The sequence below is a fragment of the Salvelinus fontinalis genome, chromosome 22, assembly GCF_029448725.1.
Source record: "Salvelinus fontinalis isolate EN_2023a chromosome 22, ASM2944872v1, whole genome shotgun sequence".
NCBI classification, from domain to species: domain Eukaryota; kingdom Metazoa; phylum Chordata; class Actinopteri; order Salmoniformes; family Salmonidae; genus Salvelinus; species Salvelinus fontinalis.
In genome coordinates this window covers 20,399,701-20,419,630 of record NC_074686.1, presented here as the reverse complement: position 1 = coordinate 20,419,630, position 19,930 = coordinate 20,399,701, and the positions used below count along the sequence as shown (strand labels likewise).

The 19,930-nt window shown below is 41.3% G+C and overlaps 1 protein-coding gene across 4 annotated transcripts in view; it reads right to left on the bottom strand.

Moving 5' to 3' along the window:
• LOC129820007 (KH domain-containing, RNA-binding, signal transduction-associated protein 3-like) overlaps window positions 1-19,930 on the bottom strand; it is a 167,983-nt gene that overhangs the window by 9,050 nt on the left and 139,003 nt on the right. For all 4 annotated transcript variants that reach the window (XM_055876793.1, XM_055876794.1, XM_055876791.1 and 1 more), the window contains exon 7: window positions 11,278-11,360. In XM_055876793.1, coding sequence (XP_055732768.1) covers window positions 11,278-11,360 — 83 coding nt within the window. The remainder of the gene's footprint in view (window positions 1-11,277; window positions 11,361-19,930) is intronic.

Here is a 19,930-nt window from a genome sequence, read left to right as displayed (position 1 = left end):
TTATATCTCAAAGAGAAACCCAGAGTACCCTGTACTATGCTGGGTGTTTAAATCTCTGGCTTCAAAGATAAAAAATAGATTTTTAGTCTCCTGCTAGTTCAAGACAAACACAAAGGATGTGTCTAAAATGGCACCCTATTCTCTATATAGTGCACTACTTTTGACCAGAACGCCATGTACAGCCCCACCTCAGTCTCAGCCTTAGCCTTAGCCTCAGCCTCAGCCTCAGCCCCAGCCTCAGCCTCAGCCCCAGCCTCAGCCCCAGCCTCAGCCTCAGCCTCAGCCTCAGCCCCACAACAGACAACAGACAATCTCAGACATAACAAGCAAGAGCAATTTGTCTTAAAGTGCAGGCCATTAGCTAACCTTGTCTCATGATCAGGAATCACGGAATCTGACTCCAGACCTGCTCGTCCACAGGTATACCTACCGCCTGGCTCTCAGATTTACAGGTATCCTCTATAAATGGCTGATCCTAAGTACTGATGTTGTCGTTTGCGGCGCCAATAAACAGATGGTGATGTTACATCTGAGTGATGTAGTACATGTCCCTGGTGGACTTTGTTTTCTTACACAGCCATTGCTCTTCTGTTGCTCTGTGATAAACCCACAGAGATCTGCTGGGACATTTAGAGAGGATCCAGAGGTACTGAGAAGAACAATCTATAGTCAGCAGTCATATCCAGAGGAGAGGAGACACTAAATATTTCATAGGCTTTCCAATGCAGGAGGAAGAACATTCAGGGGCATATTCATTAGATAGCGAGCGTTAAACATAATTTTGATAGCGAGATAACTCATTTTGATAAAGGATAACCTTCAATCTCAGACTATGAAAAATGACATGACTTCCTTCATATTGACATATAAAAAAAAAATATGCATTTAACCAGGCAAGTCAGTTAGGAACAAATTCTTAATAACAATGACGGCCAGCCCTGGCAACGCTGGGCCAATTGTGCGACGCCCTATGGGACTCCCAATCACGGCCGGATATTATAACCACTGGATTCAAACCAGGAACTGTAGTGAAGTCTCTTGTTCTGAGATGCTGTGCCTTAGACCGCTGCACCACTCGGGAGAGTGGGTACAGTATGTATTTTGTATTTAATGGATTAAGGCTCTGAAAAAAATACAGCAAAAAGCAAAAATAGACAAAAATAGATTAAATATAAACAGACAGAAAAGGAACTGTACTTGGGAGAATGTGTCCTGTATATTATCCAAAATGAGGATGGTGTAATTGTTATTGAAAACTCCCTCAGGGATATGCTGTTGATTGCTTGTCTCAGCAGCTGATTGCGTAGGCAATCTTCAATGTTGGACCCTTGCTGCGATGTCACAAAGACGGACTGAACGGTAAACGTTATGGATATACATGTGTGAATATAATCATCTGCTTTGTCTGAATCTGACCCCGCTTTATTTTTACCATCTTACATTTGTAGATTTAGGGAAAATCTACCAAGCAGATGATGGTCAGTCAACGATCAAAAGTCAGCCATATTACATTAAAATTTACCTCAGATTGTGTCTTGGTCAACGGATGGGCAGGTGACTGCAACGTTATTACGGCCCAAGCATATAGACTGAGGTTGCATCCCAAATGACATCATATCCCTTATATAGTGTACTACTTTTGACTAGGGTGCATAGGGCTCTGGTCAGAGTAAGTGCATTATATAGGGAACAGGTTTCCATTTGGGATTCATCCTCAGTTTTTCATCATATTCTCCGCGATGCTATAAACTGACATCCTGAGAGCGTCTGGAATCTTTCCAAGAAAACACTTGAGACAGCAACAAAAACTCTTGTTAGGCCTTACAACATTAAAATATCTCCAGCTCTGAAGCTAATTAGGGCAAAAGACAGACGTTGCCTGTCAAAACAAAACAAACTGCTGAGAACTGAATTAGAACAATATTAAAAGGATCAAACGTGCAAAAAGTTATTACAGAAAGTACCCATCTGAGAACTGCAAGACCTCTGGTTCTTAGATAGAAATCAATTACATTGTGTTGAACTAATTAACTCTCTTGAACTAATGTACTACTGTGTGTTTGCAAAGCCTGAAATACCAGCCGCATATTTCCTAGGCCTAATCATGCCAAGATCTGTACGTTTTAATAGCATAACTTGATTTCTCGGGTACTTTCCACAACTGATACACACCATGGTGGTCTACATTGGTACTATGTTCACATACTGTTGGTGGACTCTCTACTTCTCTCTTTCTTTCTCTCTCTCGGAGGACCTGAGCCCTAGGACCATGCCTCAGGACTACCTGGCATGACTCCTTGCTGTCCCCAGTCCACCTGGCCATGCTGCTGCTCCAGTTTCAACTGTTCTGCCTGCGGCTATGGAACCCTGACTTGTTCACCGGACGTGCTACCTGTCCCAGACCTGCTGTTTTCAACTCTCTAGAGAGCAGAAGCAGTAGAGATACTCTTAATGATCGGCTATGAAAAGCCAACTGACATTTAGTCCTTAGGTGCTGACTTGCTGCACCCTTGACAACTACTGTGATTATTATTATTTGACCATGCTGGTCATTTATGAACATTTGAAAATCTTGGCCATGTTCTGTTATAATCTCCACCCGGCACAGCCAGAAGAGGACTGGCCACCCCTCATAGCCTGGTTCCTCTCTAGGTTTCTTCCTAGGTTTTGGCCTTTCTAGGGAGTTTTTCCTAGCCACCGTGCTTCTACACCTGCATTGCTTGCTGTTTGGGGTTTTAGGCTGGGTTTCTGTACAGCACTTTGAGATATCAGCTGATGTAAGAAGGGCTATATAAATACATTTGATTTGATTACCCACCAAGACTTGCCATTCAGACATCCATAACTGTTCTCTCCCCTGTGCTCTGTCCTAACTCAAAATGGTTCTCTCCCCTTCGCTGCTATCTCCACAAGTCCCCTGTGCTCTGTGCTACCTTTTACCTCCACACCTCCACACTTGTCTCCTGTATTGAGTTTTACAACTGTTCCTAGGGGATGTGTCTGCCCTTTAAAACGCTGTCACAGCTAGCCCTGTAACCGCGGCCCTCCTCCCTGTAACCACGGCCCTTTGGGAGCAGGCTGACGAGCCAGGGAAAAGGAAGAGGAAGGCAAGAGGCGAGAGGCCCCTGTAGTATTGTGTCAGGATTGAAATAACACTCCGATCCAAACCGATCGGTGTGTGTCCAACCTCTGTATGACCTCACCCAGAGCAACACCTGTCATCCTCCTCATTTACCTACAGGGAGATCACCCTCTATCTGCTAATACAATGAAAGTGATTCTCCTTCAGTGTCTCCATTCATCTGACCTTCCAACTGCTTAATAATACCCACACATCTACCTACCTGCCTTCAGGTAATAATAACGGTGGGTTGGGTCGGTATATTAAATGCCGTAGAAAAAGGCTATGATGGCGCTCATACGGAAGATTGACCGCTATGCTGAAGCTGCCATGGATGTCATGCTGATTTGGCGTTCCAAGATGTTCCTCTAGGCTTTCCCTCTCTTCTGAAACATGTAAATGTCTCCGAACTACTGAGAAGAACCACCGTTTAGCTATAACTCTCATGCTTCAAGGTTGTGAACTGTTTCGTTTTCCTTTCAATGTGAATCTGCTACATTCATGTATGTTATACAATGTTGTTTAGGTTATTATCAGCAATTACAATTTGAAAACAAGTTACATATCTTGTATTTAGCAGGAATATTATGTCCACCTCAATTATGTCTACAGTATAGTAGACATACAGTGTTTTTGCCCAGAATCCCCAAAACAAACTCTCCAGAATGGTGACCCTCTTTCCCCGCCAGGAATAGGGGCTGATATCATACTAGAGACACTGGAGAAACCAACTGTAGTAAATTGCTCTGCTTGTTATCCTGCAGCTAGTGAAGTCCTGCCTGCCGCCCAGCCAGGGCTCTGATGTGGTTGGTGACTGTGCAGTGAGCTCCTCGGGCTCTGTGAGGCATTGTTAGGGAGACGTCTTGTCCATGGATGCAGTCTAACATTCCCCTGGGTCCTTCCCTGCTCCAGCCCTGCTACCGCTCTGACCTGCTCAAGCTGAGATTGGGCTCCGGGGTAAAACAGGGCTGTACCTTTTGTCCATCAGCAGATCTAAATTGGATGACCTTAAAAAGGAAATGTTCTGTATCGTATGCACTATAGACCGCAGTATTGTACTGTATTTACTGTACACACTGGCTTTGCGGTGTGATAAACGAATGGTTTAGGAAACAAGAAAGTCTGTGCGAAAATGGTGCGACCATCAAAAAACATCCAGTCAGCGGCAGTCCTCCGGGTGCAAACAACTTGTTGATGAGAGAGGTTGAAGGAGAATGGTGTGGTGGTGGCGGTAGTGTAATGGTGTGGGGAATGTTTTCCTAGCCCACGCTAGGTCCCTTGATACTATTTGAGCAACGTTTGAACGCCACACCTTGTAGCATCCATGCCCTGAAGAATTCAGGCTGTTCTGGAGGCAAAGGGGGGTCCGACCAGGGACTATATGGGTGTACCTAATAAACTGTCCGCTGAGTGTATATTGTGTATCGTCACCATGCATTGTAAAGGGCTGCTAGCGTCTATGATGCTCTTACTCTACAGATGAAAGAAGAACTCAAAGGGTCTTGTCTGGTTAACAATATTTCTTAATAATACATGTTCATATGAAATAGTGATTATTTTGTTTGAAAAATGATGTATTTGTTTCTGAGACATTAACAAAATTACTAGTAAGTCCTGTAAACAGGGAGTGTACTGCAGTGTCCTGTACATATTTACAAATACCCACTGAGAGTAAAAACACTCTGAGAGTATAAAAAGCAGGCTGGTTGCAATCCTCCGACTACACTTTAAACAACACACTGTCAGGTTCTAAGAAATTGCAAGAGATGTACATGATCATGTAGATCAGGGGTGTCAAACATACGGCCCGCGGGCCGGAACCGGCCCCCAAGGAGGTTCGATCAGGCCCGCAGGATAATTTGAAAGTGGAAAAAATGCATAAAAGACATGGAATTAATATTTTTAATTCGCTGCAATTCATGGATTATCCGCTAAGGGGCGCACTCTTTCCATCAGAGTAGAAGACAAGCCGCATCACTGAGACAGACTGAAAACAGCAGACGGTATCAATGCGCCATCTGCTGCTTGTTACGACGTTGTTAATACCTTGGTCTCTACCTCTCCGCTACACCCTCATTAGCCAAAATGTCGTTATCCAAACGGAGAAAAGTAGATAAGGAGTGTAGAATTTTCAAAGAAAAATGGACCACGTCCTATTTATTTACAGAGATGCACGGAAAACCTTCGTGCTTAGTGTGTTTGCAACAAGTTTCGGTATTGAAGGAATATAATATTCGACGCCACTACGAGACTCATCACAGCGAAAAATATGACGGCTTGCAAGGACAACTGAGAAGAGATAAGATTAACGAATTGCTGGCGGGTCTGAGGAAACAGCAGTCAACTTTCATCCAGAGCCGAGAAGTCAGTGAAGCAGCGGTAAAAGCCAGCTACCTAATTGCTAGCGAAATAGCATTAGCATCGAAGCCGTATTCCGACGGTGACTTTGTTAAACGATGCATGATGAAGGCGGCTGAACTTGTATGTCCCGAGAAGCGACAAGCTTTTGCCAATATTAGCCTGACGAGGAATACTATAGCAGAGAGGATTTCGGAACTATCGGCAGATTTAGACAGTCAATTGAAACAGAGAGTCAAGTCATTTATTGCATTTTCCGTGGCAATTGACGAGAGCACTGACATCACAGACGTGGCCCAACTGGCCATATTTATTCGAGGAGTTGATGAGACATTGACTGTTACTGAAGAGTTTCTTGAGTTGGTGCCAATGATGGACACCACAACAGCCGAGGACATTTTCGGCTCTGTCGTTGCTGCATTGGACAGAGTTGGAGTGGACTGGTCCCGCGCTGTCAGCCTGGCTACAGACGGCGCGCCATCCATGGTCGGAAAGAAAGCAGGTGTCGCGACAAAGTTCAAAGACAAAGTACAAGCCCTTAATGGAGGAGATCGTTTCTGGACATTTCACTGTATTTTGCACCAGGAGGCATTGTGTTGTAAGTCGCTGAAAATGGACCACGTCATGGAGGTGGTTGTTCGCACTGTAAATTTCATCCGGTCCAGAGGTCTGAACCATCGTCAGTTTGACAAACTTCTCAGCGACAGCAACATTACCCACAGCCTGCCATACCACACTGAAGTGAGATGGTTAAGCCGAGGCGCTGTGCTGAGGCATTTCTTTGATCTACGAGAGGAAATCGGACAGTTCATGGAGAAAAAAGGAAAACCGGTGTTGGAATTACAATCTCAGGAATGGCTACGGGACCTTGCATTCTTGGTTGATATTACTGAACACTTGAACAATCTGAACAAAATGTTGCAAGGCCGCAAAAAGTTGTCACGCAGTTTTCTGACAACATACATGCATTTAAGTTGAAGCTGACTTTGTGGGAGATGCAACTGGCAAATGGCAACCCTGCTCATTTCCCCTGTCTGAGAGATGTGTGTGTGACCAGACCTGATGCGGACATGAAACGGTACAAAGACAAAATTGCAGGACTACTGCGGGAGTTTGAGAAACGTTTTCAGGTATTTGGTGAACTTGAGACAGAATTTTCAGTTTTTCGCTCACCTTTCACAGTTAAAGCTTCTGATCTGCCGGTCGAAATTCAGCTAGAGATAATTGATTTGCAGTGTGATGCAGATTTGAAGGGCAAATTTGCCTCTGTAGGTCTGGACAGATTTTATCAGTATCTACTACCAGGGTACCCCAAATTAACAGCCCTGGCTGCTAAAATTTTGTGCATGTTTGGGACAACCTACCTTTGTGAACAAATTTTCTCAGTGATGAATATCAATAAAACAAAAATGCGTTCAAGGCTCACAAACAAGCACTTAAATGACATTCTGAAAGTGACAGCTAGTCAGGACATGACACCTGGTGTTGATGCACTTGTACAGGCCAAAAGATGCCAAGTTTCAGGAACAAATACAAGTCCAGACTAGACTAACACCTTTAAAATGCTGCCTTAGATACTGTTTGCATTGAAAGAATACAGCTCTGTGAAGATGAATCCTTACTGTGGTGATTTAAAAAATGTGCACTTTAATGTTAGTCAGCAGCTTCAAAACAAAAGTTGTGTGATGGAATTCTACTGTTCATACAACTCCATAAATTTTCAGTATGTATTGTATGTGTATGTATGTTTCATGTATGAAGTTTACAGATTTACAGGACAGGCGAACACTTTCTTCATTACACATTTAAAATCACTCTCCTTAGTTTGTAAGGTGTACGCAGGGATTACATTTAGATTTTATATGCGTATGTGTAAGTGGTTTAAAAATTCCTTTCTTTAAAAGTCTCATTTAATCTTAAAGTGCATTACTATATTTTTCAGTACCAATTAAAGTTTTGTGCCTTTGTACAATCAGTGGGATCAGTTGCAATGCATATTTGTGAATGATAAAAGTAAATTGCACATTTGTCTAAGGAAATATGAGGTGTTTCATGAAATGTTTTGTAAAAGGATAGTTCATTAAATTTCAATATTTTCCTAATGTTCTTGTGCTTCTTTACACCAAAACAAAGGAAAGACATGATATTTTGGTTATTTATAGCAGAGTATGGTATAATTTTAATGGTCCGGCCCACTTGACATCTCCCTAGGCCGTATGTGGCCCACGATGCGAAATGAGTTTGACACCCCTGATGTAGATGATAAACAATCTACACTAAAAAAAAAAACGTTCTAGGCAGTTCTGAGACTTAAATAAGTTAACAAAAATAAGTAAATAAACTGACTAGTGTGTCTCAAGAGGAAGACGCTGTAACGTCTGGTAGCCCATTAGTCAGCCTAAGTGAGTGTCTCAAATGACACCCTATTCCATATAGTGCACTACCTTTGCACAACTACCATATGGGCCCCGGTCAAAAGCAGTGCACTATAATGGGAATAGGATACCATTTGGGACGCACGCCCTTTCTAACCAGGCAACAGATCTCAAAATCTCTTTGAGTCTAGCATCATGCCTCTGGGCAGAACAGAGCCGAGCACACCCCACCAAGCACACACACACAACCCACCCAGCCTCTACATGATGGACTCCGTTTTTCTTCTGCCTTAAGCCTCTGTGATTATTCACCACATGGCTGCAGATAGACACCAGGGCTCAGGGCCAGCCTACCCCCAGTGACTCCCTCTGCCTCTCTGCAGATCTAACAGGCAGGCTTTAAGATGTACCCCAACTACATAGAGCACAGGGGGGGGTCAGAGACTCTGGCCCTGAGGCAGAGGTGTCAAACTCATTCCATGGAGGGCCTAGTGTTTTCTGGTTTTTCAATTAAGACCCAGACAACCAGATGATGGGAGTTCTTTACTAATCAGTTACCTAAATGATCAATCAAGTCCAAGGAAGTAGCGAAAACCTGCAGACACTCGGCCCTGCGTGGAATGAGTTTGACACATGAGCCCTAGTCAGTTGCATAACTGAATGCATTCAAAAAAATGTATCTTCCACATTTAACACAACCCCTCCGCAGGGGGATGCCTTAATGTCCACGTCATCAGCGCCCGGGGAGCAGTTGTTGTTTGGGGTTAACTACCTTGCTCAAGGGCAGATCGGCAAAACGTTTTTTTTCTGCTGGTGTGTTCGAACCAGCAAACTTTTGGTTACTGGCCCAATGCTCTTAACAGCCAGGCTACCTGCCATCCCAAGAGAGAGAGGGTATGAGAGATGTAGGCTGCCTGGCCTGGGCAACATATATCCTGACACGGCCACAAAAGAAAACATCAACCATCCCTCCTCACAAAGCATGGGACAGCCTAATATGTTATTTTTTTCTTTATTTTTTTCTCTCTCCTTTACCCCCCTTACAGCTGCCACTAATGCCATTTTTGACATCTTAAGTGCAGCAACAATCAGGCCCTCTTTGAAACTGCCCATGCAAGCAGAACATACAGAATAAAGGAGAGGAGGGAAGATGGTGTGACAGCAGCAGGGATGCATCCCAAATGGTGCCCTATTCCCTATTTAGTGTACTACTTTGAGCAGTCAAAAGTAATGCGCTATATAGGGAATATGGTGCCATTTGGGACGCATCCCTGCTGCAGGACCGATAAAAGAGAGAGATGGCAGCAAACAAGCCAACGTGCCATAGCAAAGTCCTTTGACCTTAAGTGACATGGTGAGGGTGATCGCTCCCTTGATATGAGAAAATCAATTCTGTGCGTTTAGTTGCAGGGTCTTCTGTTTCTATCAGGGGTTGGAATGGAAATGATTTCCCAATTGTTTCATTCTGAACAGAACCATTATTTGTTGGGGTTCCCTTCCACTGTTCCGAATAGCAAAATAAAGTTCAACCAGTTCGAATCCCCAAAAAGTAACAGTTTAAATTGTTTCTTTCTGTTCCTTTTTAAACGTGTGAAATTTATTTTATTTAAATCGATTACGTGACCAATTGGGCTATAGTTGTTTAGGTGCATTGGAGAGACAAGTGACATTTTGTGAGTTGGGAGAGAGCGAGAGAGGGTGGAGTAGGAGGCTTGACTTGAAGTGCTGGGCATTTTATGACATGTATAATCTGAATTAGCCCCACAGAATTATACCTACAGAGGAGCGGTTTCTATGAAGGAACTTTGAATGTCTTTGAACTTCCAAGAATTGGCTTAAAGTTGCACTAGAGCTAGCTTGCTAGCTAACAAGCTTGTGTGTGCAGAGCGGCACCAGAATTAAAATAAAAACATGGAACATATTGCCCGGAACGTAACATCATTTTATTAACCGGTTCCCATGTTCCAGAACAGTATAGATCACTTTTGTTCCCGGTTCTGATTCTGTTCTTCGAAAAATGTTGGTGAACCTGAACCGGTTCCAACCCCTGGTTTGTATTGCATAGAGCTATAGGACACCAAACAGCCATGTAGCTGCAGGGTCTTCTGCTGCTGTTACATAGATCCAAACAACCAAACAGCCATTTGGGCTTCATGGGGCAACAAAGGCTTGAAACATGAAAATAGGAATAAATAATATTAGCAAAAGGGATCCACTGGTATTAGTCAAACTATGGCATTATGGTTCAAATACTTTATGACAGGACATCAGATTGAGAAGTTACAATAGAAAGACAGCTATCAACATTATTAACCTCAATCTCATTCTGAACCCCCAAACTGGTTCTTCTATGTTGGCACTAAGACGTGCACTGTTCATTCCTGGCCGTTCTGGTCGCCCCTCCATATGTTCCATTAGAGTTCAATCTATTAGAGGTCGTTTCATTTCAGTTGGTCATGACGTAAAGGATGTTTATCTACAGTATCTATAATTCAGAACTATCCCGTTCTCCTTCAGAACTATAATATTGATGAACTCGTTTGTTTCTATTAAATATTTTTGTATCTCCGTTGATTCTTGGAGTAATATCAAAGGCAATTCTAATCCCTAAATGTGAATTGTTCCCCAACCGATCATTACCGACAGATGGATGCTGTTTTCATAATGACATCCCTATAGTTAGATGGAGATTTCATTTTCAGAAATGTTTTCCTTATTTCTGTTGCCCAAATATTTGAGCAGGAAGATTTTTTTGTGACGACCATCGCTTGCCAGACTGAGAACAGCTACTTATTTTACTGAGCAACATTACAATCCAGCCAATTTAACTGTTTTGATAAACATTGATTTAGACTAAAGGTAGTCAAAAGTCTGATCAGCAAGCATGATTCTCAATTAGGACTATGCTACAGAATCTCCTATTTACATTCCGTGTCATTTCCAACAATTGGGATGTGTAGGTCTAGGTTAGTATTCCCTATTTTGGTAGGCTATTTCTATAACAGCACTAAAAACATTTTATCCTAAATTAAATGTACATCATCCGCTAGGCCTACAGAATTCGCCTATACAGCCTGAGATTGGTTTGGATGTGGGTTTGATAGAAAAGTCATTCACGGCTACCATCCGGAGAGTTAATAAAATACTCATAATTGAAATGAAAAGTTTTCCTGATATTTCTTATACTTATCCATGCCATACACAATCAAGAAATCGGCAGCCTTTCAACATTAGGAAATACAATATTTTCTGCAGATAAGCCTATCGCTATCAGTCTAGCACCTCACCCTTCTGCCAAGGGTGTACACCAATAATATGTACTATATCTACAGTTTTGTCTTGCTAAAACACAGGTTAGGATGATAAGGAGACCCAGAGAATACATTTAGGTACAGCCCTGAGAAACAGGAAACGGACTCTTACTTCTGTCCTTGATTGCTGTAACTGGTGTCGTAGGAGTCATAACCCTGGTCATCGTAAGCTGTCCCGTATCCATCATCATATTCCTGGAGATAGAGAGTATAAAATACATAAAGAACATTTATAAACATCACCACAATGTCATTATTCTGCGCTCTGCTACCACCTATGAAAACGTTTGAGGATAAATCAGAAGAGGAAGATGAAATCCCTTGTCTGCTATGGGACTGGTCAGTCAATCCAGGTCACTTCAGTTGGTCATAACATAGTGTGTTTCTACCTATAGTTGTCTCCTTTAGAACTGTACTATTCATCAACCATGCTGTACACCTCTGTTAATACCTGGAGGTATGTCAAAAGCAATTCTTCAGATCCCTAACTGTTAATTGTTCCCCAACCGATCATTACCAACATCTGGATGCAGCTGCAATCAATTAAAGATCAGCACAGATGTACAGATGTAGGATCTTAATTTAACCACTCTTTTGTTGGTGAGAATTTTCCTGCTAAGCAGGAAATGCACATTTGCAGCATATTCAAGGTTTAAAAACGCTTCTAAATTTTGTCATTTCCAATTTAAAATGTCAGACTGGATTTGCCCTAATGAAAAATGATTCAACCCCTACAAAAAATGATTCATTATAATCCACATGATAATTCATATTTCCCGTTACTGCATGATTCTTTTCCTGCCTTAGCAAACTGGCTCAAATTAAGATCCTACATCAGTATTATTCTGTCATTTCAAATGTATTTAATGTGTAAATGTTTATTTTATGCATTCGTTAACTGTCATTGATCTGAAGACACCACCCCACACATAGATTTTTCTACCTGTTTCAAACTACTCTGACTTCGAAAATATTTACTGATCTCAAATTACATACATTATTTCTCAATTGTGAGCATAGGAGAAGGATAGTGGATGTACCACTGTTCCATGTAGCTCTATCCTTGTTTATATGTGTATATTTATGCTGCAGTAGTTTGTGTCGGGGGGCTAGGGTCAGTTTGTTATATCTGGAGTACTTCTTCTGTCTTATCCGGTGTCCTGTGTGAATTTAAGTATGCTCTCTCTAATTCTCTCTTTCTTTCTCTCTCTCTGAGGACCTGAGCCCTAGGACCATGCCTCAGGACTACCTGGCATGATGACTCCTTGCTGTCCCCAGTCCACCTGGCCGTGCTGCTGCTCCAGTTTCAATTGTTCTGCCTGCGGCTATGGAACCCTGACCTGTTCACCGGACGTGCTACCTGTCCCAGACCTGCTGTTTTCAACTCCCTAGAGACCGCAGGAGTGGTAGAGATACTCTTAATGATCGGCTATGAAAAGCCAACTGACATTTACTCCTTAGGTGCTGACTTGCTGCACCCTCGACAACTACTGTGATTATTATTATTTGACCATGCTGGTCATTTATGAACATTTGAACATCTTGGCCATGTTCTGTTATAATATCCACCCAGCACAGCCAGAAGAGGACTGGTCACCCCTCATAGCCTGATTCCTCTCTAGGTTTCTTCCTAGGTTTTGGCCTTTCTAGGGAGTTTTTCCTAGCCACCGTGCTTCTACACCTGCATTGCTTGCTGTTTGGGGTTTTAGGCTGGGTTTCTGTACAGCACTTTGAGATATCAGCTGATGTACGAAGGGCTATATAAATACATTTGATTTGATTTGATATATATGTGTGTATGTGTGCGTGTGTATGAGTCCATTTCATCACCATCTGCTTGTGCTCCAGCAATACCACCTCTCCTCCCCCTACTCACCCCCTTCAACAGCCCCCAGCCCCCTATCCCCCTGCCTAGAGGAACATCAAAGGGGCGCAGAGCCGCACCCATCCTAATTTGGGATAAATGGGACTTATGTTCCACAAAGACGTGGACCCCTCGTGACACATCCCTCACTCCCCCCAACCCTCCACCACTCATTCCATCTGGGTGATTTGCATGAACTGTAAGAATTACAGCGAGAGAGAATGTGAGAGAGAGAGAGCGACAACATGCTCATCATCATCTCCATGTTATTATGAAGGCCGCTAATGCGTGATTAGAGACATGCTTCTGCCAAATGACACTATTTGAATCCACTCTTTTATCTTTAATCCCGAGGAGGCTAACTTACTAACTACTTGTGTATGATGATGGAAAATAAAGTTAATCAAAGTTGGGCTGGTGCTGTGGCTGTGTGAATCTGTATCCGTCCCAAATGGCACCCAGTTCCTTCCTAAGCAGTGCACTATATGGGTTATAGGGTGTCAATTGGGAGGTACGCTCTGTTACAAATAGAGTTCCCTGGCCTCTGGCTTCCTAATCACCACAGTATCAACATCATTATTACCATGTTAGATCACTGGTGTGTCATGGTGGTTTGTTGGTGGATGATGTATTATAGACTGTCATTATACAATGCTTGAACGTGGCATCAATAGGCTATTTATCCTATAAATAGGATACATAGCGATATAATATATAATATGATTCAAATTCCCCCCCAAAAATCTAAAATGCTTTATATACATTTTTAGAAATATTGGTATTTAGCTTTTATTGTTTAAAGAAATTATTGGTGTGTTTGTTCTCTATTTAATCATGGCATGGGGTTGTTCAATGACCGACATGTACTGTACAGTGCCTTCGGAAAATATTCGGACCACTTCTCTTTTTCCACATTTTGTTACGTTACAGCCTTGTTCTAAAATTGATTAAATTCCTTTTTTTCCTCATCAGGTTTTTACATAAGTATTCCTGAGACTCGAAATTGATTTCAGGTGCATCCTGTTACCATTGATCATCCTTGAGATGTTTCTACAACTTGGAGTCCACCTGTGGTAAAACAATTTGATGGGACATGATTTAGGAAGGCACACACCTGTTTATATAAGGTTGACAGTGGATGTCACAGCAAAAACCAAGCCATGAGGATGAAGAAATTGTCCGTACAGCTCAAACACATCAGAACCTACGGGGGACTGGGAGACTAGTCAATATCAAGTAAAAGAGTAACAGAGCATAGTAAAGAGAGATCCTTGATGAAAGCCTGCTCCAGAGCACTCGGGACCTCAGACTTGGGACGAAGATTCAATAGGACAATGACCTTAAGCACACAGACAACGCAGGAGTGGCTTTGGAACATGTCTCTGAATGTCCTAGAGTGGCCCAGCCAGAGCCCGGACATGAACCCAATTGAAGATCTCTGGAGAAACTTAAATAGCTGTGCAGCAACATTCTCCATCCAACCCGACAGAGCGTTAGACGATCTGCAGAGAACAATGGAAGAAACTCCCCACATACAGGTGTGTCAAGCGTGTAGCATCATACCCAAGAAGACTCGATGCTGTAATCGCTGCCAAAAGTGCTTCAACAATGTACTGAGTTAAGATAGCCCTCTTTTTTTAAATTTTCACCTAAATTACATAACCAAATCTAACTGCCTGTAGCTCAGGCCCTGATGCAAGGATATGCATATTCTTCAAACCATTTGAAAGGAAACACTTTGAAGTTTGTGGAAATGTGAACTGAATGTAGGAGAATATAACACAATAGTTCTGGTAGAAGAAAATACAAAAAAAATAAAAATAAAAAATGTTCTACCACCATCTTTGGAATGCAAGAGAATTCCGATGGTGTACACAAGATGGAAGCAGTGTGTGTGCAAAGTTTCAGATGGATAACTTGAAGTATGAGCGAGCTACAGGACATTTAGTGTGAAGTCACCCAGGTACATTTGGACAAATCGTGAAAGAGACATTTGCATTCATATGACATTTTTCTGCAAGAATATTGTCAAATCTGTATACTTGGACTTTGATTTAGCTTTTCCAGTATTAATAGCCATATTTATAAGTTCAACATTTGCAAAACAACCACTTTTCATAACTTCATAACTCTGAATATTCTTATAATTTTTGTCCAAAAGTAAAAGGCATGCTGTCACAAAAGGTTAGCACCTACATTTTGCGACAGACACAGGGTTTCCGGATACTCCCATAAAGCGCAGCTCATTGGCTATCTAGCTAGCTTAGTTTGACCCCGATTGGTGCTAATTTGACAGATACAGTCGTTCAAGTGAAGACAACCCACGTCATCGGCATGCCTTGAAGGCGTCGCTCTCTGACCAAATATGGTGTCTTATAGGATATACTACACCCCTAATGATATTGTGAAGTCTGGTTATGTTATAGGATCTCTGAAGAATAAATACAAATGTGATTTGACTGGTTGAAGCAATGTTTAGGGTTAGATTTTCACAGATTCCTTTCTTTGCAAATTGAACGAGCGGAAATACAAAATCAATCGTGCATGCTATATGGACCTTTTTAGGATATGAAAAAGGATTTTATCTAACAAAACGACACTTCATGTTATCTCTGGGACCCTTTGGATGATAAATCCCAGCAAGATTTCAGAATGTAAGTACACATTTTACCTTCAGAGGTGAATTTATCAAACCTATCGCGGTGAAAAAAAGAGTTTTGTTGTTAGGAGCTCTCAAACAATAGCATGCCATTTTTTCGCAGTAATTTCTACTGTAAATATGACAGTGCAGTTATATTAACAATAATTTAAGCTTCCAGCCAATATAAGACACTTACATGTACCGACATTTGTTGTCTCTCTAAAATCTGCGATTTTGACATAAGTCGCTACATGGTTTACAACTGTCCCGTTGACGGGACACCAATCCCTAAGAAGTTTCAAGGGTCTGAATACGTATGTAAATGTCATATTTCAGTTTAATGGAAGAAAAAAAATTGATACATTTTAGAATAAGGCTGTAACAACAAAATGTGGAAAAGATCAAGGGGTCTGAATACATTTCTTAATGCACTGTAATTTCCCAATTTATTTGCAATCAATATAGCTCAGTTTGAATTATTTATTTTATACAGTCACTATTGCTCATCTTTATCAACGGTGTGTCGTGTTGTTGCCTATCATTAAATGTGAAGACTGTATCTTATCAAATCAACTCTCTGTGTAATTTAATTACGCGATTAAACTAATCATATTACAGTAACTAACTAGGAAGATGGGGCAAAACGGGAATATGTTGTTTATAGAGTTACAATTCCCGAATATACAGTTGAAGTCAGAAGTTTACCTTCACTTAGGTTGGAGTCATTAAAAGTAGTACTTCAACCACTCCACACATTTCTTGTTAACAAACTATAGTTTTGGCAAGTTTGTTAGGACATCTACTTTGTGCATGACACAAGTAATTTTTCCAAACGATTGATTACAGACAGATTATTTCACTTATAATTAACTGTATCACAATTCCAGTGGGTCAGAAGTTTTCATACACTAAGTTGACTGTGCCTTTAAAACTTCTCTAGGGTAGGGGGCAGCATTCGGAATTTTGGATGAAAAGCATGCCCAAATTAAACTGCCAGCTACTCATCCCCAGAAGATAAGATATGCATATTATTAGTAGATTTGGATAGAAAACCCCCCGAAGTTTCTAAAACTGTTTGAATCATGTCTGTCTGTGAGTATAACATAACCTATTTAGCAGGCGAAACCCAGAGGACAAACCATTCAGATTCTTTTTTTTGAGGTCACTCTTTTCAATGGAGTTTCATTGGGAATCCAGATTTCTAAGGGACCTTCTTGCAGTTCCTACTGCTTCCACTGGATGTCAACAGTCTTTAGAAATTGGTTGAGGTTATTCCTTTGTGTAATGAAGAAGTACGGCCACCTTGAACGAGGGTCACTCGAAGTGTCCTGTTTGTTAGAGGCGCGTGACCAGAAAGCTAGCTACAGTTTGTTTTAATCCTGTATTGAACACAGATCATCCCGTCTTCAATTTTATTGATTATTTACGTAAAAAAATACCTAAAGTTGTATTACAAAAGTAGTTTGAAATGTTTTGGCAAAGTTTACAGGTAACCTTTGAGATATTTTGTAGTCACGTTTCACAAGTTGGAACCGGTGTTTTTCTGGATCAAAAGCGCCAAATAAATGGACATTTTGGATATTTATCGACGGAATTAATAGAACAATTTGTGATGTTTATGGGACATATTGGAGTGCCAACAACAGAAGCACGTCAAATTATATTTTTCTTTCTGCGTTTCGTGTCGCGCCTGCAGGGTTGAAATATGCTTCTCTCTATTTACTATGGTGCTATCCTCAGATAATAGCATCGTTTGCTTTCGCCGAAAAGCTTATTTAAATTCTGACATGTTGGCTGGATTCACAACCAGTGTAGCTTTAATTTGGTATCTTTCATGTGAGATTTAATGAAAGTTTGATTTTTATAGTAATTTATTTGAATTTGGCGCTCTGCATTTTCCCTGGCTTTTGGACTAGTGAGACAGTAGCGTCCCGCCTAAACTCAGATTTTTGGATATAAATATGAACTTTACCGAACAAAACATACCTGTATTGTGTAAAATGAAGTCTTATGAGTGTCATCTGATTTAAGATCATCAAAGGTTAGTGATTAATTTTATCTCTATTTCTGCTTTTTGTTACTCCTCTCTTTGGCTGGAAAAATGGCTGTCTTTTTCTGTGACTTGGCTCTGACCTAACATAATCGTTTGGTGTGCTTTCGTCGTAAAAGCTTTTTGAAATCGAACACTGTGTCTGGATTTACAACAAGTGTATCTTTAAAACGGTGTAAAATAATTTTATGTTTGAGGAATTTAAATTATGGGATTTCTGTTGTTTTGAATTTGGCGCCCTGCAGTTTCACTGGCTGTTGACGAGGTGGGACGCTAGCGTCCCACATACCCTAGAGAAGTTAAACAGCTTGGAAAATTCCAGAAAATTATGTCATGGCTTTAGAAGCTTCTGATTGATATCATTTGAGTCAATTGGAGGTCTGACGGTGGATGTATTTCAAGGCCTACCTTCAAACTCAGTGCCTCTTTGCTTGACATCATGGGAAAATCTAAATAAATCAGCCAAGACCTCAGAAAAAAATGGTAGACCTCCAAAAGTCTGGTTCATCCTTGGGGGCAATTTCCAAATACAATTTCCAAATGAAATCACGTTCATCTGTACAAACAATAGTACGCAAGTATAAACAACATGGGATCACGCAGCCGTCACACCACTCAGGAAGGAGACGCGTTCTGTCTCCTAGAAATTAATGTACTTTGGTGCGAAAAGTGCAAATCATTCCCAGAACAACAGCAAAGGACCTTGCATAGATGCTGTAGGAAACAGGCACAAAAGTATCTATATCCACAGTAAAACGAGTCTTATATCGACATAACCTGAAAGGCTGCACAGCAAGGAAGCCACTGCTCCAAAACCGACATAAAAAAGCCAGACTATGGTTTGCAACTGCACATGGGGACAAAGAACGTACTTTTTGGAGAAATTTCCTCTGGTCCTCTGGTCTGCACGAACCCTAGCCTAAATCATGAATCAGCGATATACAAACTTGCTTAATTATTTCTTAACTAATCAAATCACAGAATTACATAACACATACACAATTGGTTCATACATTGGGTATTACATGATACACAGAAAAAGTCCATAGTGGAGAAAACCGACAGCTTGGTAGACAAAGGAAAGGGGGTGGACACCGCTCAAGAGCTGGAAACTCATAGCTGATAAATACACTCATAGAAAATGCTAATACTTTACATGAACGACCGCTCATTCGAAAATAAATTGCAATTGACATATTTATGAGTGTATGTCTTGATGCCTCTGTGTTCGCCGGTCCATCTGCTGGAGAGAGTTGACAGAAAAGTCTCTGGTTGCGTTCCCCAGAAGCCATTCTGTTGTAGTGGTTATAATTGATACTTCAGAGTACCATTCGGAAATCTTCTTAGATCGGCTGCGTTACCAGTTTCACCGGAAGTTGTCCCGTTAGCGGGATGCCCAGCCTTAAGTTACGATGTAAAGTTTTAACTAGTCAGTGGCCACGCCCCCGTGAGGCCAGCCATTACATCAGGCATCATGGAATCGCCCCTTCTTCCACAGGGTATAAAACCCACTTCCGACGAAGTCCCCACGTTGGAATGGCTAAGGAATCTACAAACTAAGGAACAATTATTCCGACTGCAGCTGTTTAATTAAGGCTAGGCATCCCGCTAGCGGGACAACTTCTGGTGAAACTGGAGGGCACGCAATTCAAATAAATAATCATAAAAATGATGGATATTAAACATTTATGTACATACAAGTGTCTTATATCGGATAAAAGCTTAAATTCTTGTCAATCTAACTGCACTGTCCGATTTACAGTAGGCTTTACAGCGAAAGCATGCCATGCGATTGTTTGAGGACGGAGCCCCAGATCAAAATATTTTTCCATCGGCACAGGTTTCATAAATTCTCAAAGCGATTAAATATTCACTTACCATTTGAAAATATTCCTCTGATTTGTCATCCAAAGGGTCCCAGCTACAACATGTGGCGTCGTTTTGTTTGATAAAATCCTTCTTTATATCCCAAAAAGTTATTTTAGTTGGCGCCATCGATTTGAGCAATCCACTCATTCAACATGCAGAGAAAGGAATCCAAAAAGCTACCGCTAAACTTTGTTAAAACAAGTTAAAATACATTTGGATTAAATCCTCAAATACCCTAAAATGTAACTAAACTATAATATTTAATACGGAAAGAAGTATGTTCAATAGGAAAACGATATTAGCAGGTGCGTGTCCTCTTCGTCGCGTGTGCATAAACACAT